The sequence below is a fragment of the Megalobrama amblycephala genome, linkage group LG3, assembly GCF_018812025.1.
Source record: "Megalobrama amblycephala isolate DHTTF-2021 linkage group LG3, ASM1881202v1, whole genome shotgun sequence".
In the NCBI taxonomy this organism is placed as follows: Eukaryota; Metazoa; Chordata; class Actinopteri; order Cypriniformes; family Xenocyprididae; genus Megalobrama; species Megalobrama amblycephala.
The window spans coordinates 41,716,823-41,739,422 of record NC_063046.1 but is presented as its reverse complement, the minus strand read 5'-3'; the positions used below and the strand labels follow the sequence as shown (position 1 = coordinate 41,739,422).

Sequence of the window (22,600 nt, the reverse complement as noted above, 5' to 3'; positions counted from 1 at the left end):
AGCATCAATTACTGTAAATATATATACAGAGTTTATCTTCTATTCACAAAAAAAAAAAAAACACTGTTATTGATCAAAGAAATGAAAGATAATAAAAACAAGAATCTGTTTGTATGAAAATGACATGCATCAAAATGTCTTAGAAGCTTAAAGATGAATCTCTATCCTGTTGAGTCTTGTCATGTTCCTCATAGCTGGAAACACTTGCATAGTCTGATGAATAATGCCTTTGATACCAGTCGTGCACTTTAGCCAAAGACATCTGTATGTCCTCGTCATCGTCACATGAGGACATGTCTGCTATAAGGAAATAAAACAAAGTTTTGGTTTTCTGACAATCTTGACAGTTTTTCAAAAGAAACATAAGTATGTGACTTGAAAGTTGAATTTGCAATTTGTTTGTTGGCAGCACAGTACTTTAGCTATCAGCCACTTATGCCTATGAAATTAAACCTTTTGAATTTTTTGAAAAATTAGTGAATCATATTTTCCTGTAACCTACCATTGGCATCCAGGCATTTTTGTTGAAACTGGATTCGAGAGCTGTTTCTTGCTTCCTTACGAATCCATTCCCTCTCAATTGCATCTTTTAGCTGGTGTTTGTTGATAAATAATTCTGTGTTTACTTCTCCACTTACTGTAAGCAAAAGCATAATGAGGCCACAGACCAAAATAAAGTTATTGCAAAAAAAAAATTACATAAATTTTACAAAAAAATTAAACATACAATCAAGAGATAACTGCATGCTCCTTCCTCTTCTGACAACTCTTTGTGGGGTCACTGTTTTCAACATCTCTATAGTGTCACTCCTGTCCCATTCTTCATTAAGTAATTTTTTTACATCCTTAACTGGAAGCCACTCCGATAGGACTTCTCCTTCTTGAGACTTCTTTTTCTTTTCCTGATGTTCATCATTGCTTTTCAGCAGAGCATTTTCCATTATCATTTCCTCAATCTTCTCCAGTAACTGATTTACTTGGGTGCGATCCTTTCTCATGCTCTCAAACACATGATATCTGTTCCCACACATCTCAACGAGTCTCACAAGGGCATCCCCTTCACTTTCAATGTGGTACTCAATTGGTTTGTTCCCCAATGATCCTCCAAATGTGAAGAGCACCAAGGTTTGCCTCCAGACCTTTTCTCCAAGTGGTCTCATGTTTTCTAACATGACTTCCAAGTGCTCTTCTAAAAACGTTGTGTCTGCCGGAATAACCAAGAGGAAGGCATGGGGGGAATAATCCATTGCCTTCAAGATCTCAGTTTTCACTGAATCTGCGTTCAGTTGTTGCGGAAGGAATTTCCACCAGCTTGGTGTGTCCACCACGGTGATCTGTCGTCCATTCACTTCTCCACATGTTCGGACACACTTCGAAGTCTTGTCAAATGAAATGTCAGTGCCCAAGATGACACTGCCAGCTAATGTCTTGCCTGACAGGACCCAGCCTAGCAGCACAATATTCAGAGGTGTAGCATCATGCCCTGCATCTGTTGATTTTTTTTTTTGTAACATATAAAAAATATATAAAATTAATAAATATTTATAATTATAAACAAAATATTATTTTATAATATTGTAATTAAATATTTTAGTTGTATTTATACATTTATTATAAATAAAATATTAAGATATAATTTTATTTTATAACATAAACTGATAATATATTCAGTAACTTCACTTGTCTCAATTAGAAATTTTAGTATATTTTCACGGTCATTAGTTAACATAAGTTAACTACTTTAACATGAACTAATAATGAACTGCATTTCTACAGCATTTATTAATTTTTGTTAATATTAATAATTTCAACATTTACTAATACATTATTTAAATCAAGAGTTGTATTTGTTAACATAATGTTAATGCACTGTGAAGTAACATGAACACATTATGAATGGCTGTATTTTTATTAACATTAACAAAGATTAACAAATACATTAACAAATGTATTGCTCATGGTTAGTTCATAAATTAACCTTATTGTAAAGTGTTACCACAAATTAGATAAGATGCTTGAACACACATGTAAGATCCAGACAGGTGAAACAGAATATTTTTGTAAGTTGGATTCATAAAGACTTCATTTGTTTCTGAAAGAATGATTCAGTAATAGACACATTTTTAACAGTAATTTGTTGTCACCTAGTGGCGAAACTCTGAACTTATTGTAATCGCTGTCCTGTGATTTATCAACAAAATCGCTTAGAAACTTAAAGGTCCCGTTCTTTGTGATCCCATGTTTCAAACTTTAGTTAGTGTGTAATGTTGTTGTTAGAGTATAAATAAAATCTGTAAAATTTTAAAGCTCAAAGTTCAATGCCAAGCGAGATATTTTATTTAACAGAAGTCGCCTACATCGAACGGCCAGTTTGGACTACATCCCTCTACTTCCTTCTTTAATGACATCACTAAAACAGTTTTTTGACTAACCTCCGCCCACAGGAATACACAAGAGTTGCGTTTGTAGAGTGTGTTTGTCGCCATGTCATCGAAACGCTGTTATTTTCATCCCGCAGTCCAATCACCAGGTCTGATTCCGGCTCAAATTGATAGGGTAAAATTAAAGACATGTTTACAATAACACTGAGCGCGTGCATCTCCACGTTATGGTAAGAGGCGTGACCTTTCCGGGCAAGGTTTGCTAAGCTGCTGTCGAATCACAACACAGGAACCGCTGGCACAATCAGAACTCGTTACGTATTTCTGAAGGAGGGACTTCATAGAACAAGGAAGTCATCAGCCCGTTTTTATGACAGTGGAAACAGCGGTATACAGATAAGTAAATTATGTGAAAAATACTGTGTTTTTTTTACACGCGAAACATGAACACATGTTATATTGCACACTATAAACACAATCAAAGCTTCAAAAAAACACGAAAAACGGGACCTTTAAAGTCATAATATGTATTTCTGTTTTGAAGTATAACCACAACTTCACTATTGGAGACGCAGAGACTGGTAGGACAAATTCTTTTCAAATCGTTATTTTGATGCATTTAAATAAATCTTACCGTTCCCTTTTCATCTGTATCTGTTTTATAACGAGCAGAATCTGTAAGTAACTTAACAAACGATAGACAGATAACCAACGAATAACCTATTACGTTGCAGTTTGGAAATGTTGAACACAATTGAATAAATTCAAGGTGCACATTTTTATTATGCAAAGCTCTGTCTTTTACAAATGAGTCTCTTTTGATCTTTACTAAATTAAGATGCTTGTGACTCAAACCAGCAACAGTTAAAAGAACAAAGGATCATCTAAATCATATTGTACTTTGCTGTTTGATGATCATTCAATATCAAACAATGACAGTACAAACAGTAGTGTCATTTATAGTATCAAACCATTGTGTCAGAGGTGAATATATGCAGGTTTAACCCTCTGGAGTCTGAGGCTGATTTGGGGCCTGGAGAAGTTTTGACATGCCCTGACATTTGTGCTTTTTTCAGTTGTTCATAAACATATTAATGACACAAGTGTCATTACACTGTATTCAGCACAAACTAGGCTACCATAATATGTGAGGAACATGTGTGTACATGTTTGTGTTTTTGAAGGAATAACGTTTATGCGTGGTTACTGAAAAAACAAAAAACTTAAGTCACTGATATAAGGCCAATAAAAGTATATTAAATCTGTGTTCACAAGACTTTTGGGTATTGAAGGTTGTAGACTAGAGTTTTTGCTTCAAAATTATGTAAAAATTATGCTGACTACTCTTTCATTTATAACAATATACTGATTTAGTTTTTGTAAGACACTTTTTGCCAAGAAACACGGTATGCGAGGAGGCGTGAATCTCCATGAATAATGGCTCATTCTCACCTGTGAAGACAAAAGAATTGAATAGTAATGACCTGAAAAGACTTGCATATTAATGAGGCATTTCAGTCAGGTAGGCTGTGAAAAAAAACTTCTGTGATGTCTCAAGCTCATCATGGTATATGAAACATACAGAAAAATTTTATTACAATATAAAATAATGGTTTTATATTATACTTTAAAATATAATGTATTTCTGTGATGCAAAGAGTCTGAATATAGGCTTTTAGTTTAAAAGCATGCACATTTGGAGAAATATAGGATTCTCATATGTTTATGTCAATTTTCTATACAGAGGAGTTATTTTTTATTTAATATTCATTGTTATCTCTATGAGCGCTGGTGTGTGCAATTCATACTGCAGCCGGAGGGCGCTCTGTGCATTTTAGTCCACAAATTCACCTAAGAAGAAGACGATATTCCATGAATGGTGTTTACCAATTCATACTACAGCCGGAGGGCGCTAAAGAAACAAAAACTCACTTAAAACTTATCAATAGAAGAAAACAAACAGGAATTTACTGAATGTCTTCCAGAGATCGCTAACCATGGCTTTTTCATCCAGATAAACAATTTTCAAGGCAATAAATACACGATTGAGATGATGAATGCATGTGTTGTCTCTGAATTTGCCTGTGAATAGCGCTGGCTCCGTGGGTGTGGCCGCATTAGTGGGTAATGAGCTGAATCACGGACTCTGACATGGCTCTCTTTTCATACAGATTACATAAACACAGAATGTTTGTTTTCGATTTGACTTGCACGATTTAAAACCTGACATTTCAACGTTTTGTTAGACATAAGTATGAATTTTTTGTGATTAGTATTCACTAAGTTACACTTCATTTTCTGAGAACTATCAGATTGGACTTCGTTCAGAGGGAGATGAGAGATCACGCATCATGTTAGTTTTCTTTATTTTACAAAAAGCACAACATTTTGTTTTTACTCTGAGTGTATACAAATAAAAGGAGATATTCTATAGTTTCAATTGATGTATTACTTATGTCTCTATGACAAAAAATGACAGAGTATTTTAAGTCTGTTTTGCTGCAATGTGAAAAAAAACCTGCAAAACGCGCCGGCGCGTTTTTAGACCTCAGAGTGTTAAAGGATTTCAGGCTGCTTCCGAGAAAATAAGAATATGTACATAGTTTAATAATCTATCTCTCGGCCCTGCACAGTTTCGGCCCTGAGCTCACTTTTCCAATCTCCCCGGATAAAATAATGGGTCCAGCCACGCCCAAAGAATTTCTGGGCTTCAACTCGAATACAGTTAATTTCCAGGCCTCACGGCATAAGGAATCAATAAGATTCGCTTCTACCTTCCTAAACAGTCCAAGCTGTTCTAAACAGGAATTACTATCTTCGCTCAGCTACTTAAACTTCATGATGCGAGTAATTCCACAAGGCCACTCTTTCATCTTACATCTCCTCACTCTTGTATCTTCAATTCATGCGCTAGAAACAAGTGTCAGGCCACAGCAGCAGCAAGCCTGGGTCGTGCCTCAGATTATCCACTTTCCTCCTCCCTCCGCCTAGCCACACACCGCGGCTTTCACCGGCGCCGCACCCCATCCAACAATGCCCGCCCCTCTTGGTGAATGCCTTCCCTCCTAACGTGAGGATGCCTCTACTAGCGGAGCAAGCTCAGCCATCTCAGCCATTTCATCCCGCCATCTCTCACCCTACCTCTCTTTTGTCTTTGGTCTACAGTTCAACTACGGACCTTAGCGTGAGGCTGCCTCCGCTATCGCCGCAGGCCTAGACGTCCTATTTTCCCCAGCTTCCCTCTTTTTCTAACTACCCTGTTCCTTCCCAGGCTCCAACTACAGCCACCCAAAAAGGCCTCTCCCAGCATCAGATTCAAACATTTTGGTCGATGGTCATCAGAAGCTTTTAAGAACTACATCCAATCTAATCGCTTCCATATTAAAGAAGCCCAACGAACACCTGTCAGCTAGTTTCAACTCCAGCTCATTTTCTCACACATACCTGCAAGCCACCATATCCAAATCCATTAATACCACCATTCCAATACAATGGAAATTTTCTATCATTGCCGCAGCAATGATGTGCCTCGGCTCCCGCAGGAGCTCGGTTATTATTGCTAATATCTCCACTGCAGCACCAGTGATGTTCCCTCTGCTCCCGCAGGAGCTCAGTTATTTTGGCTAATCTCTCCACTGCCGCAGCAGTGATGTCGCCTCGGCTCCCGTAGGAGCTCGGTTCTTCTGGCTAATTTCTCCACTGCTGCAGCAATGTCGCCTCGGCTCCCGCAGGAGCTCAGTTTTCTGGCAAATTTTTCCACTGCCGCAGCAGTGATGTCGCCTCGGCTCCCGCAGGAGCTCAGTTCTTCTGGCTAATATCTCCACTGCCACAGCAGTGATGTCGTCTCGGCTCCCGCAGGAGCTCAGTTTTCTGGCCAATTTGTCCACTGCCACAGCAGTGATGTCGCCTCGGCTCCCACAGGAGCTCAGTTCCTCTGGCTATTCTCTCCACTGCCGCAGCAGTAATGTTGCCTCGGCTCCTGCAGGAGCTCAGTTTTCTGGCCAATTTGTCCACTGCCACAGCAGTGATGTCGCCTCGGCTCCCGCAGGAGCTCAGTTCCTCTGGCTATTCTCTCCACTGCCGCAGCAGTAATGTCGCCTCGGCTCCCGCAGGAGCTCAGTTCCTCTGGCTATTTCTCCACTGCAGCAGCAGTGATGTCGCCTCGGCTCCCGCAGGAGCTCAGTTCCTCTGGCTATTCTCTCCACTGCAGCAGCAGTGATGTCGCCTCGGCTCCCACAGGAGCTCAGCCCTGTCTAAACTCACCTTCACTGCCACAGCAGTGATATCGTCTCGGCTCCCGCAGGAGCTCAGTTTTCTGGCCAATTTGTCCACTGCCACAGCAGTGATGTCGCCTCGGCTCCCACAGGAGCTCAGTTCCTCTGGCTATTCTCTCCACTGCCGCAGCAGTGATGTTGCCTCCACTCCCGCAGGAGCTCAGTTCTTCACTGCTACAGCAGTGAAGATATTAGCCAGATGTTGCCTTGGCTCCTGCAGGAGCTCAGTTCCTCTGGCTATTCTCTCCACTGCAGCAGCAGTGATGTCGCCTTGGCTCCTGCAGGAGCTCAGTTTTCTGGCCAATTTTTCCACTGCTGCAGCAGTGATGTCGTCTTGGCTCCCGCAGGAGCTCAGTTGTTCTGGCTATTCTCTCCACTGCCGCAGCAGTGATGTCGCCTCGGCTCCCGCAGGAGCTCAGCCCCGTCTAAACTCACCTTCACTGCCACAGCAGTGATGTCGCCTCAGCTCCTGCAGGAGCTCAGTTTTCTGGCCAATTTCTCCACTGCCGCAGCAGTGATGTCACCTCCGCTCCCGCAGGAGCTCAGGCCTGTCTAAACTCACCTTCACTGCCACAACAGTAATGTCTTCATCCATATGACGAGAACTCTCCTGGCCCTTCAACCTAACCCTTCAAACTGCACATTCAGCCTATGCAATGCAATTTTTGGGGGTCATCAGTAATGTTTCCGGCTGCTGTCCTGCACTGGTTTTCAATTTTTGGGGGATTACTTTGGGTTCAGGCCAAAATACCGAGCTCGGAGCCCTCTCCTCGGACAGCATGCCAAATATGCATACTACTACGCATACTATTTACTATCTGATTATTTGTAAGTGTGAACTCCTGAAATTATGTTTTATTAACAAAATTTGGGAGGAGCAACGTTCAAATAATCTGACTAATCATCACGTAATTTCAGCCAGCTGTTAGCAATCAGTAATCAACATATCTACCCAATCAGCATGAGTGAAAGCATATATATATATATATATATATATATATATGTATGTATATATATATATATATATATATATATATATATATATATATCAATCAATCTTTATTTATAAAGCACATTTAAAAACAGCTGATGCTGACCAAAGTGCTGTACATGTCACAAACATAAAAATAACATAAAAAAAAAAAAAAAAAAATTCATAGAAAGCTAAGGAAAGGCTAAGGAAAAGAGAAATGTTTTCAGGGATGACTTGAATGTGGCAACAGAAGGGGCTAGCCTGATATATAAAGGTAGGCTATTCCATAATTTGGGTCCCACAACTGCAAAGGCCCAATCACCTCGTTTTTTAAGTCGAGTTCGTGGTACAACAAGTAAGCACTGGTCACATGATCTTAAGGTTCTTGACGGGGAGTGGTGAGAAAGTAAACTGGTCAAGTACTCAGGGGCCAGATTGTTAAGAGCTTTATAAACATAAAGTAAAATTTTAAAATCGACTCTAAATTTGATAGGAAGCCAGTGTAAGGCTGATAAGATGGGAGTAAAAGACTCATGCTTGCGCGTCTTAGTGAGAAGTCTAGCTGCTGAATTTTGAACCAACTGTAATCGAGAAAGTGATGATTGGGAGACCCCATAATAAAGAGAATTACAGTAGTCCAGACGTGATATAACAACAGCATGGATCAATGTTTGAAAATCACCTTTAGATAAAAATAATTTTACTTTTGAAAGCTCTATATATATATAAAGTGTCTATATATATATATATAGACACAGTCGACTCACCCATATTCTTCAGCAGTTTTATCCTCACTGTGTGTCCTGCCTGGGCCTGGCCCATGCTGAGGCAGCCTTCCTGGACTCTGCACGCACTGCGCAGACCTGCCGGTGCGTATTCTGAGAGCCAGGAGGATAGAATACAGCCGCTGTCTCTTTTTCTGGATGCATAGAGAGCCATTCCGGGCATATCTCTCTTCATTATTCTCTTCAGTTCAGACGCAGACCACCCCGTTTCAACGGCGTGGTCCCATCTGTAACGTTACCCCAAAACACCTGTATTCTAAGACAGGAAGTTCACAGTCTGCTTGCGAATGGAGCGATAAAACACGTCCCTCCGAGTGAGCTGGAAAGCGGGTTTTACAGCCACTATTTTGTTGTGCCCAAGACAGACGGGGGCCTCCGTCCTGTTCTTGATCTGAGACCTATAAACCGAGCCCTTCAGAAGTGTGCATTCTAGATGACAATGTTGAAGCAGATCCTGGCCCAGGTTCGCCCTGGGGACTGGATCGCATCGGTGGATTTAAAGGACGCTCACTTCCATATTCAGATAGTGATGCGAAGATTTGCGTTCGAAGGAAAAGCATATCATTACGCTGTTCTTCCGTTTGGCCTGGCGTTGGCCCCCCACACTTTCTCAAAGTGTGTGGATGCAGCGTTATCCCCTCTCAGAGAGAGCGATATGCGTATCTTATACTACCTGGATGATTGGTTGATTTTAGCCCATTCACAAGATGTGCTGATCAGTCATACAAACACATTGATGTGTCATCTGGAAAGCCTGGGGCTACAAGAGAATATGCAGAAAATATATCATTGTGACGAGCAGGGCGGGCGAGAGCCGTGAGGGAACGGCGCGAGGCCGGTGGCGCGAGTGATAATGAGCATCACCTGCGAGGCGCGCCGGCCTCGAGTCTCTCACGGAGGAGCTCCGGAGGCATAAAAGGAGGAGCGACGTCCGTGAAGGACGAGAGAGGACCAGGCCTGGACTTTATGTTATGTTTTACTATGTTTGTGTGGCCGGCAGACATCCGCGAGGGTCTGCCGGCATTACTTTCGTTTTGTTCTTTGTTTATTTTGAATTAAAGTTACGTTGAATGTTCGCCGGTTCCCGCCTCCTTCTTCCCACATCTACTAACCTCGTTACATTGGTGCCGAAACCCGGGAGGAAGGAGGGACATGCTGTCGGAGAGCCCTCGCTGCTGAGGGGGATCGCGGTGCTGCGGAGTTCGGGCAGCGCGGGAGTGTGAAGACCGCGAGAGGCTGCCCGAGGCGGTGGTGCTGGAGCCTAGTGACAGGTGGGACGGAGAGCTCGAGGCCGTGCCCCTGGGACGAGGTGGGGTGGCTGCCGTCCAAGAGGGAGCGGAGGAGTCGCCGCCGTTCGCCGTGGGCCGGAGCCTGCTGCCGTCCGCCATAAAGGGGAGGAGCAGGGAACGGGGGACTCACTGCCGGCTGCCCTCAGTCCGGAGGAGCCATCGCCGGCCGCCAGGAGGCGGTCGAGGATCGGGCCGTCCACCGAGCGTCCAGTGCCACCGCATGGCACCGCGAGGAAGAGCCTCCCGGCTGGCTGAGGACCGAGCGGCAGTGTGTCGGGGAACCGGACCAAGAATTTTTTTTTCTCTTTTTTCCTCTCTCCCCTCTCTCGTCCTGTCGCTCCCCTTGCTTCCGTCTCCTTTCTCTCGTCTCGTCTGTCCTTACCCCCAGGTGCTGCGGCCGCCGAGACAGGCCCCGGGGGGGGAGTAGAGCGCAGTCTCGGGAGTACCCCCCGGCCTGCGAGGGGCGATGGGGGTATGTGACGAGCAGGGCGGGCGAGAGCCGTGAGGGAACGGCGCGAGGCCGGTGGCGCGAGTGATAATGAGCATCACCTGCGAGGCGCGCTGGCCTCGAGTCTCTCACGGAGGAGCTCCGGAGGCATAAAAGGAGGAGCGACGTCCGTGAAGGACGAGAGAGGACCAGGCCTGGACTTTATGTTATGTTTTATTATGTTTGTGTGGCCGGCAGACGTCCGCGAGGGTCTGCCGGCATTACTTTCATTTTGTTCTTTGTTTATTTTGAATTAAAGTTACGTTGAATGTTCGCCGGTTCCCGCCTCCTTCTTCCCACATCTACTAACCTCGTTACAATCATCTCTCTCTGACTCCACATCCTTCTCCAGAACCCCTTCCCTCTTCAGTTGGACTTTGAGGTGCAAGGATGTGCCTTAGGGGGTTAGATGTCAAAGTCATGTTTTGTGTAGTTTCATTATTTTGTTCCGTTTACTGTCACTATCTTTGCCCGAGTTCTCATTTGTTACCATGATTTGTAATGGGTTTCACACCTGTTCCCTGTTCTGTTGATTACCTGTCGTTCATTGTTCACTGCCGTTAATGTGTAGTTTTTTGTAATTCTTAGTGTTTATTAATAATCTTCTGTCTAGATTATTTCTTGGTTCCCTTTCGTGGGAACTATCGACGCTGCGTGAAACGCATTGGGAACCTTCTGCGTGATATCGTCATTGAAGCACTCCTGTATCCAACCAATCGTGTAACGAGACGTCAGAGGCGGGTGACGTCACGGACCAGGAAACTATAAAGCATGCCCGGATGCAGAGAACGCTAGCTTCTGTTATCTTCAGCAAGCACTCTATGTTATCCCGTGTGTCTTATTTATTGTTGTCTGTCCATATATATATTTTTGGTCTCACTCTTCGTCTGAGGACAAGAGTTGCAGCAACAAGTGTGTGTGTGTCTAAGATCGCTGTTGTGCGTCTTATTGTTTGTCACTATCTCTCTCTTTGTCTGAGGACAAGAGCTTCAGTATAAACATACATACATACACACTCATAAGACACAAATATAAAAGAAATGGCGGATGAAAGCAGCAAGCGATTCAGGAAGTGTGTCCATCCCTGTACTCGCTTTATCCCTGACGGGGATACACACAATATGTGTGTTATTTGCCTGGGGGTTGAGCACGCGCAGGCAGCTCTCGAGGGAGCTGTCTGCATGCATTGCGAAAGGCTCACCCTCAGAGTGCTGCGATCTCGCCGGGCACTCTTTGATAAAGCGGAGGGTGCCTCGGTTGGTGTTCCCCGCGGATCGGGTCCCGCTGCTGCCGAGGCAGAGTGAAGGCTCCATTCGTGGGGTTCACAAATGGATCTGGCAGCGGGGGTTGAGACGGGCCCCGCCCTATCTCTCCCTTTAGCTGCCAGACCCACTGTCTCTCCTGCCGTGGTGGAAGCACGCCCAGCGGTTTCTTCCCCTCGGGGAGAGACATCGGCACTTCATCTGTCTTCATCTGAGGATGTTGATGTGATGAGTGTCGAAGCAGCGGATGAGGAACCGCCATCCTCTTCCTCTGCAGATGAGGAGCTCATGGAGGTAGTGGCCAGAGTTGTTGCCAAATTAAATATTAGCTGGCCAGAAGCAGAGCGGGGAGATGTAAAACCCAAAAGCAAACTCGATGAGCGCTTTCTCCCCGCGCGGTCATTACCTCCACGTCGGTGCTTGCCGTTCTTTCCAGATCTACACACTGAGGTGTCTAGATCTTGGAATAGACCGGTCCAACACAGAGTGTTCAGCCCCCAGACCTCGGTCTATAGCAACATCGTGGGGCTGAAACAGTGTGGCTATGCGGCGATGCCCCGGGTTGAAGAGACGCTCGCGGGCTATCTCTCACCCGAGTCGGCGTCGTCCATAAAAGCACCGACGTTGCCCACCAAGCCCCTTAAGACTACATCTAACTTGGTGGGCAAAGCTTATGCGGCAGCAGGGCAGGCAGCAGCGTGTCTTCATACTATGGCGCTGCTGCAAGCTTATCAAGCTGAAGTGCTGGGGGAAATTGATACCAGCGGGGAGGCCACATTTGAGTGCATCCAGGAACTGCGCATGGCGACAGACCTGGCTCTCCGTGCCACCAAGGAGACGGCTAAAGAAGTGGGCCGTTCTATGGCAGCCCTGGTGGCCACGGAGAGGCACTTGTGGCTGAACCTCTCTGACATAAGGGACAGAGATAAGTCTGCCCTTATGGACGCGCCGCTGTCTCCTGCGGGCCTCTTCGGTGACGCAGTCACAACTGTCGTCGAGAGGTTCCAGGAGACCAAGAAACAATCTGCGGCGTTTCAGAGGTTCCTCCCCCGCCGGTCTAAAAATCCCCGCCGAGACTGTTGAGCGGGAGCAGTCTCGGCCCGCAACGAGCTCCTCAGCGCACCACAGAGCGCAGCAAAAAATTAGTGTGGCCGCCCGTGCTCCCCCACGTAGATTCTGGGGACAGGGGCGGGCTGCACAGAAGCCTTCTCAGCCCAAGACAGACCTGCGGGCTGTTATTGTGGCGCGGAAGGCTTCTAAAAAGCGGTCCTGATATCTGTGGATCAGGACCCAGGAGGGCGGCCCCCGTCTGGAGGAAGCGTGGTGTTGAAACACCTGGCCCCCGCTTCCATCCAGCGCCCTCCGGGGACCACGCTATCTTCACCATCCAGTGTGCGTCGGGTCCCCACCAATCCTCTGAGGAGGGTTGGCCTGCACTTGATTCGGCTGACTTCTGCCGGCACGCCGTTTCAGAGCGCCGAGCCAAGTGCTCAAAAAACACCAGAGGCCAGTCTCGAGAGACTGGTTCCCTTAGTAGATTTTCTGGAAGAATGGAAAACTCTACCGAATATATCAAATTGGGTGCTGCTCATGATAGAAAAGAGGTACAGAATTCAGTTCGGGTCTCGCCCGCCCAGGTTCAATGGGGTCCTTCCCACAGTGGTGACCCCCGAGCAGTCTCTGGTTATGGAACAGGAAGTTATGACACTTTTGCAAAAAGGAGCTATAGAAAGGGTTCCTCCTCCCAGCAAGCTGTCAGGCTTTTACAGCCACTACTTCATAGTTCCAAAGAAGGATGGGGGACTTCGTCCTATCATAGATTTACGGGTGTTAAATCGGTCTGTACAAAAACTGAAATTCAAGATGCTTACACTCAAACAGATCATTCCCCAAATCAGGTCCGAGGACTGGTTTGTGACGATAGACTTGAAAGATGCATACTTTCATGTGTCCATCCATCCTTCTCATTGGAAGTTCCTCAGGTTTGCTTTCGGGGGCGAAGCTTACCAGTACAAGGTTCTTCCGTTTGGCCTATCATTATCACCCCGCACATTCACGAAGTGCGTGGATGCAGCCCTGGCTCCTTTGAGACTCCAGGGCATTCGCATACTGAATTACATCGATGATTGGTTGATTCTAGCTCGCTCAGAGCAACAAGCAGTTCAACATCGAGATGTTGTTCTGTCTCACATGAAAAGGCTTGGGCTGAGGCTCAATGCCAAGAAGAGTGTGCTGATACCGGCTCAGACCACCAATTATCTAGGTGTTATGTGGGAATCCACAACAATGCGGGCACGTCTGACTCCTGCCCGTGTGAGCTCTGTTCTGTCAGCCGTAAAAGGGGTGAAGTTAGGCCAGTATCTCACTGTGAAACAGTTTCAGAAACTGTTGGGTCTAATGGCAGCTGCGTCCAACATAATTCCTTTTGGCCTCCTGCATATGAGACCCCTACAGTGGTGGCTCAGGACCAGGGGGTTTTCCCCGAGGGGGAACCCTTTTCGAATGATCAAAGTCACACGGCGATGCCTTCATGCTCTAGCCGTGTGGAAAGACCCCTGGTTCCTGTCCCAGGGTCCCGCGTTGGGAGCCTCTGGTCGTCGCGCAATGCTTACGACAGACGCTTCCCTCACGGGCTGGGGAGCGATCATGAGCGGTCGCTCAGCTCAGGGTCTTTGGGAGGACCATCAACTCTCCTGGCATATAAATCGGCTGGAGATGATGGCGGTGTTTCTAGCACTAAAACACTTTCTCCCAGACCTGAGAGACCATCATGTGCTGGTCCGCACAGACAATATGTCAGTGGTCTCTTATATAAACCATCAGGGGGGTCTACGGTCTCGCCAACTAAATTACTTGGCCCGTCGGATCCTCCTGTGGTCTCAGGGGAAACTGCTTTCGTTGAAGGCAGCCTATATCCCCGGGAGTCAGAATGTGGGGGCAGACGCCCTGTCGAGGCAGGGGCCGAGGCCCGGGGAGTGGAGACTCCATCCAGAAGTGGTGGATCTCATTTGGAAAAACTTTGGTCAGGCACAAGTAGACCTGTTTGCTTCGGGAGAGTCAACCCAGTGTCCGCTCTGGTACTCCCTCATGCATCCAGCACCCCTGGGTCTGGATGCCATGGTACAGACGTGGCCGAGGCTCTGCTCCCACGAGTCCTGGAGAAAGTACGCCAGGAAGGGGTCAGCCTGATACTGGTGGCCCCATACTGGCCGACCCGAACTTGGTGTCCATGATAGACGGCGCTCCGATGGAGCTCCCCTTGAGACGGGATCTTCTATCTCAGGCGGGCGGCGCGATAATACATCCCCGCCCAGAACTATGGAAACTATGGGCCTGGCCTCTGAGGGGGACAGGTTCATAGAGGCTGGTCTCTCATCTGAGGTTGTTGAGACCATACTTAGCTCCAGGGCTCCCTCCACGAGGAAGCTTTACTCTTATAAGTGGAATTTATTCTCTACCTGGTGTAGACAACATGAAACGGACCCTGTCCGTGCTCCTATTAGCTTTGTGCTATCTTTTCTCCAAGAAAAATTCTCGGAGGGCTTATCCTATTCAACCTTGAAGGTTTATGTTGCGGCTATATCAGCCTATCATGTTGGGGGGGATTCCTCGGTCGGTCGAGACCCCCTCGTGTCACGCTTCCTCCGTGGTACACTGAGGCTGAGGCCTCCAGTGCGCACAAGGACCCCGGTCTGGGACTTATCAGTGGTTCTACGTGGGTTAGCTGAGGCTCCCTTTGAACCACTGGAGGAGGTGTCTGTAAAGTTTCTGACTTTAAAGACGATATTTTTACTTGCTATTACTTCTCTAAAAAGAATTGGAGATCTTCAGGCCCTTTCAGTGGCCCCCTCATATCTGGAGTTCGCTCCTGGAATGGTGAGAGCATTTCTTCATGCTAGACCTGGCTATGTGCCGAAGGTCCCCACCAATGTCCCGGGTCCCATTGTGCTTCAAGCTTTTCATCCTCCTCCGTTTATATCTTCGGATCAGGAAAAACAAAATCTGCTTTGCCCAGTGAGGGCTTTGGACGCTTATGTCCACAGAGCTGCCCTGTGGCGTAAAATAGAGCAATTGTTTGTCTGTTACGGTTCTCCTAATAAAGGTGGACCGGCGTCCAAGCAGAGGATGAGCAAGTGGGTGGTTGAGGCCATCTCACTTGCATATAAAGCGGTCGGACAGTCCTCTCCCTTTAACGTTCGCGCTCATTCCACAAGGGGTATGGCGGCATCGAAAGCTTTGATGTCTGGCGTCTCTATGAGTGACGTTTGTGATGCAGCTGGATGGTCAAACCAGCACAAATTTATCAAATATTATAACCTTGATGTGGGCTCCACTCCGGGGTCCTCCGTACTGTCGAGCTAACATAGCAAGCATTTGAAGTACGGCACAGTTGGGATTGCGTTCCCAATGCGTTTCACGCAGCGTCGATAGTTCCCACGAAAGGGAACGTCTCGGGTTACGGATGTAACCCTGGTTCCCTGAGTAAGGGAACGAGACGCTGCGTCTCTCGCCGTACCCCTGCATGCTTGCGAGTGCTTGCTTCAGATTTTCCACAGAAGCTAGCGTTCTCTGCATCCGGGCATGCTTTATAGTTTCCTGGTCCGTGACGTCACCCGCCTCTGACGTCTCGTTACACGATTGGTTGGATACAGGAGTGCTTCAATGACGATATCACGCAGAAGGTTCCCAATGCGTTTCACGCAGCGTCTCGTTCCCTTACTCAGGGAACCAGGGTTACATCCGTAACCCGAGACGTTTTGTGACATAGCTCTGTAGTGAACGGCACATTCCAGGGCCCAGTTTATGGCCGGGCCCCTCTCTGTCCGTAACAGTGGACAAAGGTTTGCTACATTTTGATTGGATCTTGGTGGACTACCACAAACAAACTGTCCAACGCCATCAGATAAAGATGTAAGGACAACATCCAGACCTCTCTTAGAGGGCAAGAAGAAGACCTCTTGTACCAAGCCTGGAAAGGACAGGACTTCTCATTGGGCCACAGGCAGTTTCTGCCCTTCACCCATCTAGAGACTACTTCCTAAGGTTGGCCACAGACCGCCATAGTAATTCTTCTGGACCTTAGCAGCAATGGGTGAAACAAAGAGAGACCACAAAGATCCATCCGAATCCATTCAAAACTATGTTTGAAAACCTTAGAACTGATGCAAACTATTTATTTCATACTTTTAATTCACAGAAATAAGTATTCTCAGTGTCAGCTATTTGTAGTACATCTGACACAAATTCAGCTGTTAACGTACAGTTGAATGAATGCATGACAGTTCAATCTTTTTCCATCATGTTTAGTCTCTGTTTGTTTAGAATATTGCCAAAGGTATTCTGGTGGTGGTTTGGAAGGTGATAAATGCATTGGTAAACTTTAAAGACACTGTAAAGACTTCCAACTTTGTGCTTTAAGCAAATGAGTTCCACAGGGGAAAGAAGGGTGGGCCACACTTTGTGTGTCCCCTCTGATGCCAGCAGCCAATCACAGCACTCGAATGGAGAAGCACCAAATTGCAGTCTCCTCCTCATCAGAAAGGGATAAAGGTACCCTTTCAACAGACACTCCTTGTTCTGAGTCTGCCCTTCAAAGGGGAAAGACATAACAGATATAGCGTTCTGGGTCTTAACTCTGTAAGGAGTGAGACATTAACAGATATAGGGCCCTATAATACACCGGGTGCAATGCGACGCAAGGCGCAGCGCAAGTGTGTTTGCTAGTTTGCGTCCGGCGCCGTTCGCGTTTTCCCGTTCAGCGCCACGTCCTTAAATTAGTAAATGCATTTGCGCCAGTTAGTGCGCCCATGGGCGTGCTGATCTAAAAAAGAGGTGTGTTCAGGCGCATTGCCGGCGCGTTGCTATTTTAAGGAGCTGAAAATAGACTGCGCCATAGACCAACTCAAACCTGGTCTAAAGTCTAAAGTCAATGGCACAATATTTTTTTGTTAGAGCGCGTTGGTAGAAACCAACAAATTTCCGCCAACAAATTCCGCCATGTAAATAGCAATCCGCCATGGCGCGAGCGCATCTCGCTCTTAAAGGGAATGGGAGATGACACTCTGATTGGTTTATTGAACGTTACACCCATTACTCATTAAGAGAATAGGGACAACCCATTTCAAAAATGCGCCCTGGCGCACGGACCGTTTTTCCGTCGTTAAAATAACAAAAGTGGATTTGGACACACCCTGAGTGCACCTGCGCCGTGCGCTTTACACTTTGCGTTCAGATCGTTAAAATAGGGCCCATACTGTTCTGAGTCTGTCCTGCACGGGGATAGACATTAATACATTGTTCTGAGTCCCGGCTTGCAAAGCTGAGACACAACAGATACACCGTTCTAAATCTCCCATCAGGTGAGACACAACAGATATACTGTTCTGAGTCTGTCCTGTACGGGGATAGACATTAACAGATACAACACCGTTCTGAGCCCCTGGTCCATCCAGAGAGACAACAAACAGATCCCATGATCTGAGTCTACAGCTTGTGAGGCAGCAACAGAGACGACCACGTTCTAAGTCTCCAGCTTGTGAGAAAAGAGACATCAACAAACACTACGTTCAGAGTTTCCATCCAGCGAGACAGTAACAACATCTGCAACAAGGTTAAGCTCAGGAGAGCAAACCTTCACTCCAAGGTACCTTCATCTGCATGTTCCAGATTGTTAAGGACCTTCTGCACCTACACCAGGGCCTCATCTGCGTGTTCCAGATTTTAGGACCTTTTGGTGCTCCAGGAGATCAGCATCCCACAGAGCTTTGTGTTCAAGACTGTTGAAACAGATTCTGGCTCCTCTCCCCACTGCATTGTCACCCCACACAACCAGTGGATGACGTCACCGTCATCGGACTCAACCAAGTGGAATGTAAATATCACTTAACCAAACCTCTTTCCAGAGACCTTGGCATTGTTGTATATTATCAGTATATAACTTCCTAATTCCCATTAGATGTAATATAGCTGATGTTAGTTAATAACAAATAATCTCTTGTTTATTTGTTTGGTGCATAATAAGGTCCTCCACCTTATTATTTTCAGAGAAACAGTTTATCTTTCCATAAGATAACGTAACTCTTCCATAGCCACACCCAGCTTAATCACTTGTATTCTATGTCTCTTATGCACTTTATTCCTTTATCATAACATGGTATTCATTTAGTAGTTGTGTTAGTTATTCTTGTTTATCTTTTTGTTAATAAAATTTATTTTATTACACTTGTGTCTTCCTTGTGCTGATAATACAGAAGAGGCTCTACAAGTTAGCAATATCATCAGTCTTTCAAATAAATCAGCTGACCACTTTACGTTAAATCTAAATGAATGAAAAGCCCCTGTTGAGAGTGTTCTCATACCGCCAAGGTAAAAGACCTTGACTGGTGCCCTGAACAAGGGGCCATGTGTATGCGTTATTGTCATGTTTGGTGTGAGCACATGGCTTGTCATGTGTTTCCTTGTGCATGTGCTCTCATAGGCTTGTTCGACTTGATGCAGCACTGCACAGACAATTGGCGGCTGACTTAAAGCAGTGCATGCCGGTTAGAAATTTTGTCCGACTTGAGACAGCGCTGACGCCATGTGACTGTGACTGTGACATATGGCATCAAAGTACCGCAAGAGCAATTCTAGAGTGCCTGTGCCAGATTCACCACATGACAACGATCACATGTGTTTCTTATTTATTCTGAAACCTTCAGTTCCACTAATGCTCAAAAATCTGTATTTTTATTACAGTTAAAGCTCTTTCCATGTAGTCACGATGATATACAGTATTGTATCATTTTTGTTTTCAAAATGTAGACCCCACTTCATTGGTATTTAAATAATGTATGCTTATGTTGAACTTTATTCATGTCAAAAAACAAACGCTGTAAGCAGTACATAAAGTATTGAATGAAAATGTCTGAAACATCAGTGTATTAGTCAAATATTGCATTTATTTCACAGCTGTGATAAAGTATGCAAACGCAGCGCAAGTGTCACTACGGCAAGCAGAAAGTGCCCGACTTCACATCTCCATTTTCAGCTCCTCCCACCTGTATGGGGCTACTCTCGCCAATCGGTTGCATCCAGCCGCAGCTGATGTCGAACACACCTATTGTCTATTGTTTTGACCCCACACATCTTGTTAACTGATTATTGGTTCATTTGCCCCATCTGTCCTCCCTCATTACCTGCCTTGTTTCCTATTTATTCTCCTTGTGTTTGCAGTCCTGTGCTGGATCGTCGTTGAATGTTACCTCGTGTTTTGCTTCCCTGCCTAGTCAAGTCTAATGTAGTCAAGTCATGTCAAGTGTGTTTTCCCCCTGTGGGTAGTTTTTTTAGTAATAAAAGCCCATTATTTCTCCTGCAATTGGGTATTTGCCCCTTTCTTCATTATCCAAAATTGACAGCTTCTCATCTTTGGATTAAACTACACAGCCACCATGACACATTTCTACTGTAGTTGTCTACATGTTACATAGAGCTGATTAAAATGTTAACAACTAATAACTTTTATACTAACAATTTATGGTTATATTGAGTAAAATAACTCGACCAAACTAAAATTCGATACTGACCTGCACTTTTGATTTCTTTCAGTTTTCTTCTCTTCTCCAAAACTTGGTGTTCTCTGGCAGCTGCTTTCTCTTCCACATTTTTCATTGTAATCTCCAAATCCATCAGCCTGCTCGCATCAACTTGAAAAAAGCAGCCATTGTTTTCAGCAACAAGTTTCTCTATCTGCCTAAATAATTCCTTCGCCTGGGAGCCATCTGTATCAAGGTTAGTGTCAAAGCCAACATATCTATTTCCACATTTTTGAGTAAGCTTGTTCAAGTTTTCCCCTTCACTTTCTACATATTGCTCTATAGTTTTGTCACCCAGTTTTGTGAAGACTATTATGGTTTGATTCCAGATGTCATCACCAATGAACTGCACATGACTCTCGGCCACTTTCCTGTGCTTCTCTGAGAAAGCAAAATCAACCTCTATCACCAGGAGAAAAACATGAGGTCCAGGTGGACAGATATTTGTGCTCCTAACAAGCTCCGCTTTCAGACGCTCTGGGGTGTCACATAACTGAAAAAACTTCCACCAGCCTGGGGTGTCCACAAGAATGATTTTCCTGCCATGTATGTTTCCTTCCATCTTCACACACTGTGTGGTTGTTTGGTCAGATTTACATTTAACATTTAAAAAGGAGTGTGCCACATTACTCTTACCACTCTGATATCCTCCTAATAACACTAATCGCAGTTCTGTAAAACAAAAGCAGGAAGAGAATGACAAAGTATTGACTTTGATATATATGATATATGATTATGATATGATATATATGATTATTATATATTATAATTATGATATACTAATTACCTAGTATACATTTTATTTATATTTTTAAATATTTTTTATGAAAATTATTTTAAAGTGTTTGACCACAAACATATAAAACCATATGTTCCACAAATACTACTACTAAACATAATAATACTAGAAAGAAAGAAGAATAGAAAGAAGAATCGCCCCATCCCATGATTTTTCTTGAAACATTAATTTGCTGTCTCTTACCGTCTGCCATTGTAAAAGCCAAATAAAATATCTTGCTTGAAATCAATTCTCCTCTGTCCTTTTTAGAGTCTTTATTGCAAATTTATAAAATAAAATTCATGAAAATGGTTGCATTTCATTGTAAAATGGCTTTTTTCCTTATAAAAGTCCCAACCACCGTGAGAGAGAAACTAAAACTGGTGCATGTTTGGACTATCACTGCTTTCATCAACATGTTTTACGGGAACTAGACAAACCAGTAATAGGCAAATACAAACACATTTTTTTTTCTCAAGCCTCCAAGTTATAAGTGTACTTACTGATTGTCTTTTCAGCATGAAGTTAGCTGGAAAATGACATTCTAGAGAAATAGCCTGAAATATCAGAGGATATTGCTTTTTTTTAGGTCACTGCAACTTAGAGTAACTTAACTTGTCATTAATCAGATCATTCGATCATCCATCCATTGTTTCAACCACTTGTACTGGTTAGTGAGAGAAACAACAAGAACAGAAAAAAAAAAAAGAAGAGACAGGCAGAAACACAACAACCAAAACTCAAACAGGTGCATAGACTTAATTGAAATCAACTGAGAAAAAAAAACAAAAAAACATTAAATGTTTCAGCAGAGGATGATTAAATCTTTACAAATCATCTTCACTTATTCAAAGCAATTTGACTTTGAATTTCTTTCAAACGTCTACAATAATTTGTATTGAGAATTGTACTGCTAGTAATCATTTCCATCAGACGTTTATCAGCCCTCATCATCTTCTCCTTTGTGAAGGCTGTGTCATCTTGCACAACCAGTAGAGCTGGTTCAGCTGCTTGAGCAGAGAGTGATCCACATTTAAACTATTGTCTTGTTCCTAGTATACCAACCGTGTGTCACTTATTGGAGGGCAAAACAAGGCTTTCCTCCACTGCCTGCCAGTTATATTTAGCAGGTTTGAAAATACAGTGATATCAAACTCAGACCATATTAATTATTCACACTATATTCAGGCAGGCAGACGAGCCCATAATGTTCACCATCACTGTCCACCATAAAACTGTTCACATAGCCTAAGAGTTTACATAAATCCTCTAGACCTTCACCCTGAAGGTCTTTGGCTAAGGACCGCCCAAGAGGACGTTTGACTGACATGTAATGCAACCAATCACAGTTCTTTTTGTTCCATGTCATGTTTAGGGGCGTGAAAATGTAAAGTCGATGTCCCTACAATAACAGATCGGTGTGCATCTAATAAATTATTAATTCAAGAACGTTGTGCAAGTTTACTGCAACAATGGAGCCGTGAACTTCACATACTTTTGAAAATCCAGCATTTAGTTGATCCTGGTAAACGCTCATTGTCACAGTTGTAAACACAACGGCTTTTTTCTTCCAGAATGCGACACACACTTCTCACGGACATCGTGTAGAATTCAGCCAACCAGATGACGACTTTGAAAATGTGCCATATGCATCAAACGTTCAGCCAGCGGTCTGTGGGCGCGACGTCTGAGGCTGAGAATAATAAATGATATTTAGACTAACTAATGAATTATATTTTCTACAAACGAGTAACCATATTTTTGTCTTGCGTTAGTCATGAATATCACCTGTCATAGT

General features: G+C 44.6%; 1 protein-coding gene across 2 annotated transcripts; it reads right to left on the bottom strand.

Annotated features, from left to right (window-relative positions):
• Positions 1–40: 40 nt before the first annotated feature.
• LOC125265329 lies at positions 41–21,212 on the bottom strand. Of its 2 annotated transcripts, none has more exons than XM_048185468.1 (5): positions 21,007–21,212; positions 20,016–20,696; positions 728–1,489; positions 503–637; positions 41–297 (listed from the first exon to the last, which is right to left on the bottom strand). In XM_048185468.1, the coding sequence occupies exons 1-5, from the start codon at positions 21,014–21,016 to the stop codon at positions 140–142; spliced, it is 1,746 nt and encodes a 581-aa protein (XP_048041425.1). In that variant the 5' UTR covers positions 21,017–21,212; the 3' UTR covers positions 41–139. The 2 variants fall into 2 exon arrangements, with proteins under 2 accessions (XP_048041425.1, XP_048041423.1); XM_048185466.1 differs by having other exon boundaries at positions 41–300; positions 21,007–21,209.
• Positions 21,213–22,600: the final 1,388 nt, after the last annotated feature.